This window comes from Callionymus lyra, unplaced genomic scaffold, assembly GCF_982586985.1.
Source record: "Callionymus lyra unplaced genomic scaffold, fCalLyr1.hap1.1 HAP1_SCAFFOLD_326, whole genome shotgun sequence".
Lineage (NCBI taxonomy): Eukaryota > Metazoa > Chordata > Actinopteri > Syngnathiformes > Callionymidae > Callionymus > Callionymus lyra.
This window is the reverse complement of record NW_028258714.1, coordinates 7,501-20,000: the sequence shown is the minus strand read 5'-3', so window position 1 is coordinate 20,000 and position 12,500 is coordinate 7,501. Positions and strand designations below refer to the sequence as shown.

General features: G+C 34.6%; 2 protein-coding genes across 2 annotated transcripts in view; both read left to right on the top strand.

The window, feature by feature from the left end:
• The window catches only part of LOC148057924 (chondroitin sulfate synthase 1-like), a 10,098-nt gene extending 1,586 nt beyond the window's left edge, over positions 1-8,512 (top strand). The window contains exons 2-3 of the mRNA XM_087782700.1: positions 5,840-6,123; positions 6,279-8,512. Of these exons, the coding sequence (XP_087638826.1) occupies positions 5,840-6,123; positions 6,279-7,832 (1,838 nt within the window). The 3' untranslated portion in view covers positions 7,833-8,512. The remainder of the gene's footprint in view (positions 1-5,839; positions 6,124-6,278) is intronic.
• A 2,617-nt stretch (positions 8,513-11,129) lies between these two features.
• Positions 11,130-12,500, top strand: part of LOC148057923 (serine palmitoyltransferase 1-like) — a 3,937-nt gene continuing 2,566 nt past the window's right edge. The window contains exons 1-4 of the mRNA XM_087782699.1: positions 11,130-11,220; positions 11,856-11,963; positions 12,144-12,238; positions 12,403-12,496. Of these exons, the coding sequence (XP_087638825.1) occupies positions 11,143-11,220; positions 11,856-11,963; positions 12,144-12,238; positions 12,403-12,496 (375 nt within the window). The 5' untranslated portion in view covers positions 11,130-11,142. The remainder of the gene's footprint in view (positions 11,221-11,855; positions 11,964-12,143; positions 12,239-12,402; positions 12,497-12,500) is intronic.

The window sequence follows — 12,500 nt, the reverse complement described above, 5'->3', positions numbered from 1 at the left end:
TCAGAGGTAATAATGTTTATATCAGAGGTAATAACGTTTATATCAGAGGTAATAACGTTTATATCAGAGGTAATAACGTTTATATCAGAGGTAATAATGTTTATATCAGAGGTAATAATGTTTATATCAGAGGTAATAACGTTTATATCAGAGGTAATAACGTTTATATCAGAGGTAATAACGTTTATATCAGAGGTAATAATGTTTATATCAGAGGTAATGACGTTTATATCAGAGGTAATAATGTTTATATCAGAGGTAATAATGTTTATATCAGAGGTAATAATGTTTATATCAGAGGTAATGACGTTTATATCAGAGGTAATAACGTTTATATCAGAGGTAATAACCTTTATATCAGAGGTAATAACGTTTATATCAGAGGTAATAATGTTTATATCAGAGGTAATAACGTTTATATCAGAGGTAATAATGTTTATATCAGAGGTAATAACGTTTATATCAGAGGTAATAATGTTTATATCAGAGGTAATAATGTTTATATCAGAGGTAATAATGTTTATATCAGAGGTAATAACGTTTATATCAGAGGTAATAACGTTTATATCAGAGGTAATAATGTTTATATCAGAGGTAATAACGTTTATATCAGAGGTAATAACGTTTATATCAGAGGTAATAATGTTTATATCAGAGGTAATAATGTTTATATCAGAGGTAATAATGTTTATATCAGAGGTAATAATGTTTATATCAGAGGTAATAATGTTTGTATCAGAGGTAATAACGTTTATATCAGAGGTAATAATGTTTATATCAGAGGTAATAATGTTTATATCAGAGGTAATAATGTTTATATCAGAGGTAATAACGTTTATATCAGAGGTAATAATGTTTATATCAGAGGTAATAATGTTTATATCAGAGGTAATAACGTTTATATCAGAGGTAATAATGTTTATATCAGAGGTAATAATGTTTATATCAGAGGTAATAACGTTTATATCAGAGGTAATAATGTTTATATCAGAGGTAATAATGTTTATATCAGAGGTAATAACGTTTATATCAGAGGTAATAATGTTTATATCAGAGGTAATAACGTTTATATCAGAGGTAATAACGTTTATATCAGAGGTAATAATGTTTATATCAGAGGTAATAACGTTTATATCAGAGGTAATAATGTTTATATCAGAGGTAATAATGTTTATATCAGAGGTAATAACGTTTATATCAGAGGTAATAACGTTTATATCAGAGGTAATGACGTTTATATCAGAGGTAATAATGTTTATATCAGAGGTAATAACGTTTATATCAGAGGTAATGACGTTTATATCAGAGGTAATAACGTTTATATCAGAGGTAATAATGTTTATATCAGAGGTAATAACGTTTATATCAGAGGTAATAATGTTTATATCAGAGGTAATAATGTTTATATCAGAGGTAATAACGTTTATATCAGAGGTAATGACGTTTATATCAGAGGTAATAATGTTTATATCAGAGGTAATAATGTTTATATCAGAGGTAATAACGTTTATATCAGAGGTAATAATGTTTATATCAGAGGTAATAATGTTTATATCAGAGGTAATAATGTTTATATCAGAGGTAATAATATTTATATCAGCGGTAATAATGTTTATATCAGAGGTAATGACGTTTATATCAGAGGTAATAATGTTTATATCAGAGGTAATAACGTTTATATCAGAGGTAATAACGTTTATATCAGAGGTAATAACGTTTATATCAGAGGTAATAATGTTTATATCAGAGGTAATAACGTTTATATCAGAGGTAATAACGTTTATATCAGAGGTAATAACGTTTATATCAGAGGTAATAATGTTTATATCAGAGGTAATAATGTTTATATCAGAGGTAATAACGTTTATATCAGAGGTAATAGCGTTTATATCAGAGGTAATAACGTTTATATCAGAGGTAATAACGTTTATATCAGAGGTAATAACGTTTATATCAGAGGTAATAATGTTTATATCAGAGGTAATGACGTTTATATCAGAGGTAATAATGTTTATATCAGAGGTAATAATGTTTATATCAGAGGTAATAATGTTTATATCAGAGGTAATGACGTTTATATCAGAGGTAATAACGTTTATATCAGAGGTAATAATGTTTATATCAGAGGTAATAACCTTTATATCAGAGGTAATAACGTTTATATCAGAGGTAATAATGTTTATATCAGAGGTAATAACGTTTATATCAGAGGTAATAATGTTTATATCAGAGGTAATGACGTTTATATCAGAGGTAATAATGTTTATATCAGAGGTAATAATGTTTATATCAGAGGTAATAATATTTATATCAGAGGTAATAATGTTTATATCAGAGGTAATAATGTTTATATCAGAGGTAATAACGTTTATATCAGAGGTAATAATGTTTATATCAGAGGTAATAATGTTTATATCAGAGGTAATGACGTTTATATCAGAGGTAATAATGTTTATATCAGAGGTAATAACGTTTATATCAGAGGTAATAATGTTTATATCAGAGGTAATAACGTTTATATCAGAGGTAATAATGTTTATATCAGAGGTAATAACGTTTATATCAGAGGTAATAATGTTTATATCAGAGGTAATGACGTTTATATCAGAGGTAATAATGTTTATATCAGAGGTAATAACGTTTATATCAGAGGTAATAATGTTTATATCAGAGGTAATAACGTTTATATCAGAGGTAATGACGTTTATATCAGAGGTAATAATGTTTATATCAGAGGTAATAACGTTTATATCAGAGGTAATAATGTTTATATCAGAGGTAATAACGTTTATATCAGAGGTAATAACGTTTATATCAGAGGTAATAATGTTTATATCAGAGGTAATAATGTTTATATCAGAGGTAATAATGTTTATATCAGAGGTAATAATGTTTATATCAGAGGTAATAATGTTTATATCAGAGGTAATGACGTTTATATCAGATGTAATAATGTTTATATCAGAGGTAATAATGTTTATATCAGAGGTAATAACGTTTATATCAGAGGTAATAACGTTTATATCAGAGGTAATAACGTTTATATCAGAGGTAATAATGTTTATATCAGAGGTAATAATGTTTATATCAGAGGTAATAACGTTTATATCAGAGGTAATAATGTTTATATCAGAGGTAATAATGTTTATATCAGAGGTAATGACGTTTATATCAGAGGTAATAATGTTTATATCAGAGGTAATAACGTTTATATCAGAGGTAATAATGTTTATATCAGAGGTAATAACGTTTATATCAGAGGTAATAATGTTTATATCAGAGGTAATAACGTTTATATCAGAGGTAATAATGTTTATATCAGAGGTAATAACGTTTATATCAGAGGTAATAATATTTATATCAGAGGTAATAACGTTTATATCAGAGGTAATAACGTTTATATCAGAGGTAATAATGTTTATATCAGAGGTAATGACGTTTATATCAGAGGTAATAATGTTTATATCAGAGGTAATAACGTTTATATCAGAGGTAATAATGTTTATATCAGAGGTAATAATGTTTATATCAGAGGTAATAACGTTTATATCAGAGGTAATAATGTTTATATCAGAGGTAATAACGTTTATATCAGAGGTAATAACGTTTATATCAGAGGTAATAATGTTTATATCAGAGGTAATAACGTTTATATCAGAGGTAATAACGTTTATATCAGAGGTAATAACGTTTATATCAGAGGTAATAACGTTTATATCAGAGGTAATAATGTTTATATCAGAGGTAATAACGTTTATATCAGAGGTAATAACGTTTATATCAGAGGTAATAATGTTTATATCAGAGGTAATAATGTTTATATCAGAGGTAATAACGTTTATATCAGAGGTAATAACGTTTATATCAGAGGTAATAATGTTTATATCAGAGGTAATAATGTTTATATCAGAGGTAATAACGTTTATATCAGAGATAATAATGTTTATATCAGAGGTAATAACGTTTATGTCAGAGGTAATAATGATTATATCAGAGGTAATAACGTTTATATCAGAGGTAATAACGTTTATATCAGAGGTAATAACGTTTATATCAGAGTAATAATGTTTATATCAGAGGTAATAACGTTTATATCAGAGTAATAATGTTTATATCAGAGGTAATAACGTTTATATCAGAAGTAATAATGTTTATATCAGAGGTAATAATGTTTATATCAGAGGTAATAACGTTTATATCAGAGGTAATAATGATACAATATATTAATAAAGATAATATATAATAATAATGATACTATATAATATTAATGATACGATATAATAATAATGATAATATATTATAATAATGATAATATATAATAATAATGATACGATATAATAATAATGATAATATATAATATTAGTGATACAATATAAAATTAATGATAATATATTATAATAATGATACTATATAATAATAATGATAATATATAATAATAATGATAATATATTATGATAATGATACGATATAATAATAATGATAATATATAATAATAATGATAATATATAATAATAATGATACGATATAATAATAATGATAATATATAATATTAATGATACAATATAAAATTAATGATAATATATTATAATAATGATACTATATAATAATAATGATACTATATAATAATAATGATAATATATAATAATAATGATAATATATTATAATAATGATACTATATAATAATAATGATAATATATTACAATAATGATAATATATAATAATAATGATAGTATATTACAATAATGATAATATATAATAATAATGATAATATATTACAATAATGATAATATATAATAATAATGATAATATATAATATATAATGATAATATATAAAAAATAATGATAATATATAATAATAATGATAATATATAATATTAATGATACTATATAATAATAATGATACTATATAATAATAATGATAATATATAATATTAATGATACAATATAATATGAATTATAATATATAATAATAATGATACTATATAATAATAATGATACTATATAATAATTATGATAATATATAATAATAATGATAATATATAATAATAATGATACTATATAATATTAATGATAATATATAATGATAATATATTATAATAATGATAATATATAATAATAATGATACTATATAATAATAATGATAATATATTACAATAATGATAATATATAATAATAATTATACTATATAATAATAATGATAATATATTATAATAATGATAATATATAATAATAATGATACTATTTAATAAAAATGATACTATATAATATTAATGATAATATTAATGAAACTATATGATAATAATGATACTATATAATAATAATGATAATATATAATATTAATGATACTATATAATAATAATGATACTATTTAATAAAAATGATACTATATAATATTAATGATAATATTAATGAAACTATATAATATTAATGAAACTATATAATAATAATGATACTATATAATAATAATGATACTATTTAATAAAAATGATACTATATAATATTAATGATAATATTAATGAAACTATATAATATTAATGAAACTATATGATAATAATGATACTATATAATAATAATGATAATATATTATAATAATGATAATATATAATAATAATGATACTATTTAATAAAAATGATACTATATAATATTAATGATAATATTAATGAAACTATATAATATTAATGAAACTATATAATAATAATGATACTATATAATAATAATGATACTATTTAATAAAAATGATACTATATAATATTAATGATAATATTAATGAAACTATATAATATTAATGAAACTATATAATAATAATGATACTATATAATAATAATCTCTTGTGTTCAGGGGAGAAGCTGGAGTCCTTCCTTCGCTCTCTGAACAGCAGCAAGCCTCTGTACCTCGGTCAGACGGGCCTGGGTATGCCTGAGGAACTGGGCCGACTGGCTCTGGAGCCCGGAGAGAACTTCTGCATGGGTGGACCTGGAATGATCTTCAGCAGGGAGGTCCTGCGCAGGATGGCGCCTCACATCAGCACCTGCCTCAACCAGATGTTCACCACACACGAGGACGTGGAAGTGGGTCGATGTGTGCGACGCTTCGGCGGAACACAGTGTGTGTGGTCGTACGAGGTTCGTGTGTGTCATCGAGGATTTATGATCATGAACGCTGCCATCTAGAGGCCGGAGGCTTAACTGCAACACAAAAATGAACAGCGTGAACATTTAAAGAAGTGTGTGATATTCAAGTGTGTATTTGTGGGTTCAGTCCATGATTGTCTCCACAGATGCAGCAACTCTTCTACGAAAACTACGAACCCAACAAGAAGGGTTTCATCGAAGACCTCCACAGCAGCAAGATCCACAACGCCATCACCCTGCACCCCAACAAGTGGCCCGCCTACCAGTACCGGCTGCACAGCTACATGCTGACCCGCCAGGTGTCCCGGCTGCGGCACCGGACGCTGCTGCTGCACCGCGAGGGTCTGTTGATGTCGCGGCTCAGCGACAGCGAGGTCCTCCTGGAGGACCAGCAGCTGGGGGCGCCGCCCTCCTTCATGCGCTACCAGCCCAGCGAGAGGAACCACGTCATCCCCTGGGACTTCCTGACGGGTCGCCACGTCTTCTCGGCGGTGGAGAACAAGGCGGCCCGGCAGAGTCTGGGCAGCGCTCTGAGGAAGGCCCTGGACGACGTGGTCCTGCAGGTGATGGAGATGATCAACGAGAACTCCAAGACCAGAGGACGCGTCATCGACTTCAAGGAGATCCAGTACGGGTACTACCGCGTGGACCCCATGCACGGCGCCGAGTACATCCTGGACCTGCTGCTCCTCTACAGGAAGCACAAAGGCCGGAAGATCACGGTGCCGGTGAGACGCCACGCGTACCTGCAGCAGTCCTTCAGCCGACCCTTCTTCACGGAGCTGGAGGAGCTGAACGTGGCCGAGCTGGTCGCCGCCATCAACTCCGAGTCCCAGTCCCTGTCCTTCCTGTCCAACTCCCTCAAGTTCTTCTCGCCGTTCCAGTTCTACGAGTCCACCAGAGAACTGTGGGAGCAGAGCCAGAAGAAGGTCCACATCCTGGTCCCGCTCTCCGGTCGCTACGACACCTTCGTGCGCTTCATGGAGAACTTTGAGAAGGTTTGTTTGATTCCCAAGCAGAACGTGAAGCTGTCCATCATCCTGGTGGACCACGAGCACACGGGACAACACTCCCAGCTGGTCCAGAACTACTACAAGAAGTATCCCCGAGCAGACATGGCGGTGGTCCCCGTGACGGGGAACTTCTCGCGGGGGCTGGCGCTGGAGCTGGGCTCCTCCTTGCTGCCCAACAACTCGCTGCTCTTCTTCTGCGACGTGGACCTGGTCTTCAGCGGCGAGGCCCTGCAGCGCTGCAGGGACAACACGGAGCAGGGACAGCAGACCTACTTCCCGGTGGTCTTCAGCCAGTACAACCCCAGGATCGTGTACTCGGACAAGGCCCCGCGAGACCAGCTGGTGCTGACCAAGAAGAGCGGCTTCTGGAGAGACTACGGCTTCGGGATCGCCTGCATCTTCAAGGGCGACCTGGTCCGGGCGGGAGGCTTCGACACCTCCATCCTGGGCTGGGGCCTGGAAGACGTGGACCTGTTCACCAAAGTGGTCCAGTCGGGCCTGAAGGTGCTGCGCAGCCAGGAGCCCGGGGTCGCCCACATCTACCACCCGGTCCACTGCAACTCCAGCCTGGACCAGAGGCAGTTCCGGATGTGTGTGGGGTCCAAGGCCAGCACCTACGCCTCCACCGTCCAGCTGGCGGAGATGTGGCTGGAGAAGCAGGGCGTCTTCAACAGGAGCGCGGCGTGAAGAACGAGGTGCTGTTAGAGTCAGAGTCGTCACAACGTTCCTTCAAAGAACTCTTTTCTGTTGAAAGTTTTAGGAATATTTTCTAAATGAAAGGTTTTTCCGTTTTACACGTAAGTTTAATATTCAAACTCAAAAATAACGTTCTTAAGGTTATCATTTAAAATGTGTTCAATATATAAATGTGTGTATAATAGAGTCTCCAGACTAAAGCAACAGATCACAGAGATACTGATCATGATCGTCTGTGAGTCACATGATCGTCTGTGAGTCACATGATCGTCTGTGAGTCACATGATCGTCTGTGAGTCACATGATCGTCAGAGAGTCACATGATCATCTGTGAGTCACATGATCGTCTGTGAGTCACATGATCGTCAGAGAGTCACATGATCATCTGTGAGTCACATGATCGTCTGTGCGTCACATGATCGTCTGTGCGTCACATGATCGTCAGTGAGTCACATGATCGTCTGTGAGTCACATGATCGTCTGTGAGTCACATGATCGTCTGTGAGTCACATGATCGTCTGTGAGTCACATGATCGTCAGAGAGTCACATGATCATCTGTGAGTCACATGATCGTCTGTGAGTCACATGATCGTCAGAGAGTCACATGATCATCTGTGAGTCACATGATCGTCTGTGCGTCACATGATCGTCTGTGCGTCACATGATCGTCAGAGAGTCACATGATCATCTGTGAGTCACATGATCGTCTGTGAGTCACATGATCGTCTGATCGTCACGTGATCGTCTGTGAGTCACATGATCATCTGTGAGTCACATGATCATCTGTGAGTCACATGATCATCTGTGAGTCACATGATCATCTGTGAGTCACATGATCATCTGTGAGTCACATGATCGTCTGATCGTCACATGATCGTCTGTGAGTCACATGATCGTCTGTGAGTCACATGATCATCTGTGGGTCACATGATCGTCTGTGGGTCACATGATCGTCAGTGAGTCACATGATCGTCTGTGAGTCACATGATCGTCTGTGAGTCACATGATCGTCTGTGAGTCACATGATCGTCTGTGAGTCACATGATCGTCTGTGAGTCACATGATCGTCTGTGAGTCACATGATCGTCTGTGCGTCACATGATCGTCTGTGAGTCACATGATCGTCTGTGAGTCACATGATCGTCTGTGCGTCACATGATCGTCTGTGAGTCACATGATCGTCTGTGAGTCACATGATCGTCTGTGAGTCACATGATCGTCTGTGAGTCACATGATCGTCTGTGAGTCACATGATCGTCTGTGAGTCACATGATCGTCTGTGAGTCACATGATCGTCTGTGAGTCACATGATCGTCTGTGAGTCACATGATCGTCTGTGAGTCACATGATCGTCTGTGCGTCACATGATCGTCTGTGAGTCACATGATCGTCTGTGAGTCACATGATCGTCTGTGAGTCACATGATCGTCTGTGAGTCACATGATCGTCTGTGAGTCACATGATTGGCTGTGAGTCACATGATCGTCTGTGAGTCACATGATTGGCTGAGAGTTTGATCAGTATCTCTGTGATCTGTTGCTTTAGTCTGGAGACTCGATTATAACACTTATATTGAATTGAAAAGACTATGAATGAAAAAATATTGAATTCGTTTTTATCGATTTTTAATTAATTATTTAAAAAAAAAGATTAAATCTCTTCATATAAATTGAATTTAATGATTAAAAAATGCGTGAAAACCACATTTCAATAAAAACTGTTGTGAGATGTTAGACTGAAGTGATGTTGTGATGACTCTGATATTATAATATATATATATATACACATATATATATAAAACATATCATCCAGGAACAAATGTGTTGATATTTATGCAAATAAAACTTTAGTTTTGGTCAAAGAAAATATATTCAAAGCAAATATGAACCAAAGTGAGGAAGTTATTTATTGGTGAGAAACATCAGAGTTTAAAGTTCATTGACATTATTATCATGACGACAGAAGAGTTTTGATATTCGTAGCATTGAGAGAGAGAGAGGTCAAGGTCGTGTTTCCAAGGTCGCGTGACCTCAAGTAGCTCCGGTTCATCCCAGGATCCAAACGATTGTTTCACTGAAGCTCTCGTTCGACTTCAGTTTGTTCTTAACTTTTCTATTTGTGTCGAACACACGATTGTTGTTGTTGTTGTTGTTGTTGTTGTTGACGACACGATTCCAAGTCATGTGACACCTCGGTTCGTATGTTTGTGTGGGTTTACTCTGAGTACTCCGCTCTCCTCCATCAGCAACATTCAGTGTCCCGCGTCTCACCCCGAGTAGCTGGGAACGAAGACTCCACAAATAACCGAGTAGTCTCTAGAATACCCGGAGTAGAGCCGGAGTAAACCTTCTGAACATGTGTTTCTCAGGACGAGCGAATAAAAGGAATGTTTTAAAACTATAATGTAAGACATGATGCAATAAGTCTTTGTAAGTTTGTTGAATATAATCCACGTTTAAAGAACCTCTCGCAGGTCCAGAGGCTCCAGAGTTTACTTCCTAAGACTTTTATATCTTTTATAAGTTGTTTTGGCATGATTGTGAACATGTACCTGATGAACCTGAAACATATACAATCACACGTCTTTATTCAACCTTTTATTTGAATAAACAACATGTATTTCATCTTCTGACTCATTTATTGACTTCTTTCAAAAGTCATCGTCGTTGTTTATCACGTAGATCTGAACAATTCATGAGAAACGTTTTATTTTACGTCAAAATAAATCGTTTCACTTAAATAATAACACAAATTATCTTTTAAATAAGAAATAATAATTGACTGATTTACTTGATCAAGCGATTTACAAACTTATCTTTGTGAAATAAAAATAAATCTTTGAAATTCTATCGTTTTTTTGTGTCAAAGAACTTTTCAATTAAGTTGAGAAAAAATAATACATATTTATTTTACTTATAATCTGCGACATAACCTTAATGTAATCATGACGATGACGTCACTTGAAATGTAAATTTAATAATAAACTGAAGTGAAAGTATTTTATTTTAAAGTTGTGTTGAGATTATCTTCAAACACGTTCTTATCTGTTCAACAAACAAACATCGCAAAGACGAATTTAATCATCATTAAATTATTATTATTATTATCATTAATTAATGCAGGAATTTTAAAATCAAATGTTTTCAACTGTGTTACCTGAATAATAAATAAACAGGTCACAAAAACAATAATAACAAAACTATTATAATCTAAGTTTCTGCTTACGTCACCGGCCAACGCCCCGTGGACAGGAAGCTCAGGTATCCTACTTTCCTGTGAGCCGTGAACGCACCGCAGCTGATGACGTTGGCGAGAGAAACAAACATGGCGTCCGGACAGCAGTGGGTGTTGGTGGAGATGGTTCAAGCGTTTTACGAGGTAACCGGACTTTTCTGTCGCTTCGCTGACGAGCCTCAGGCTTCTAACGCGCCGAGGAGCGCAGTAGAGAAGTTAGTCGCGCTCGAACGACGACATTGAACGGGAAACTTAAACTTCTGAGTCAGGAAGTGACCGAGGATGCTCGGCGGATTCTCGCAGCCAATCGCGTGACTCGGCGAGCGATCACGTGAGCAGCCCAAGTAACACGGAAGTTGGCAAACGGTCGTTAACGTCTGATTTAACTTGACAAACATTTGTTAAAGATGTTTATATTCTTCATATTCTGATCAAGTGCTTTGTGTGTTTGACCTCAAACGTCTTCATAGATTCAACTTTAACAACTTAAACTTCAGCGAACATCTTACATCAAGTTTTACATCATTAGTTTGTTGTTGTTAATGTAAGTAAGTAATATTTATTTTATAAAGCGCTGTGATGGAGTTTGTTGTAATAAACGCTGTTTTGTGTAAAATAAATGGGGAAATATTGATAAATGTAAATCATAAATAAAGAGATTATCATTAAAACCACCTGATTAAAAAATTAAACGTGGACAGATTTTTTTTTTTTTCATTTTATATTGAAAATGTTTTGTGGAGTTGATTAAAATGCTGACACCTGTCAATCATCCTCAGGCTCCGGCCTATCATCTGATCCTGGAGGGAATCCTCATCCTGTGGATCATCAGACTCTTGTTTTCTAAAACCTACCGACTCCATGAAACCTACAAACTGACAGAGAAGGTAAAGAAGTCAGTCTTTGATGTGTGTCTCAGTCTGATGTGTGTCTCAGTCTGATGTGTGTCTCAGTCTGATGTGTGTCTCAGTCTCTGATGTGTGTCTCAGTCTGAAGTGTGTCTCAGTCTGATGTGTGTCTCAGTCTCTGATGTGTGTCTCAGTCTCTGATGTGTGTCGGTCTTTCAGGAGAAGGAGGACCTGATTGAAGAATGGCAGCCTGAACCTCTGGTTCCAGCCTCATTTCGAGACCATCCGTCCGTCGTCTACGATGTCGTCACAGGGTGAGAGTCCATCTGTTCCAGGAGTCAGTCCGACACGTAGAAGAGGATTAAAGGATCAGATCAGAAGTTATCTTGGTTGAAAGTCGACTGGATGAGGATCATAAATATTCTAGAATGACCTTGAGTTAAGAACAACATGACGATGAACTCTTGTCGACCTTCAGACCTCCGAGCCACAAGATCGTCATCAACGGACACGAGTGCATCAACTTTGCGTCGTTTAACTTCCTGGGTCTGCTGGACAACGAGCGAGTGAAGGTGA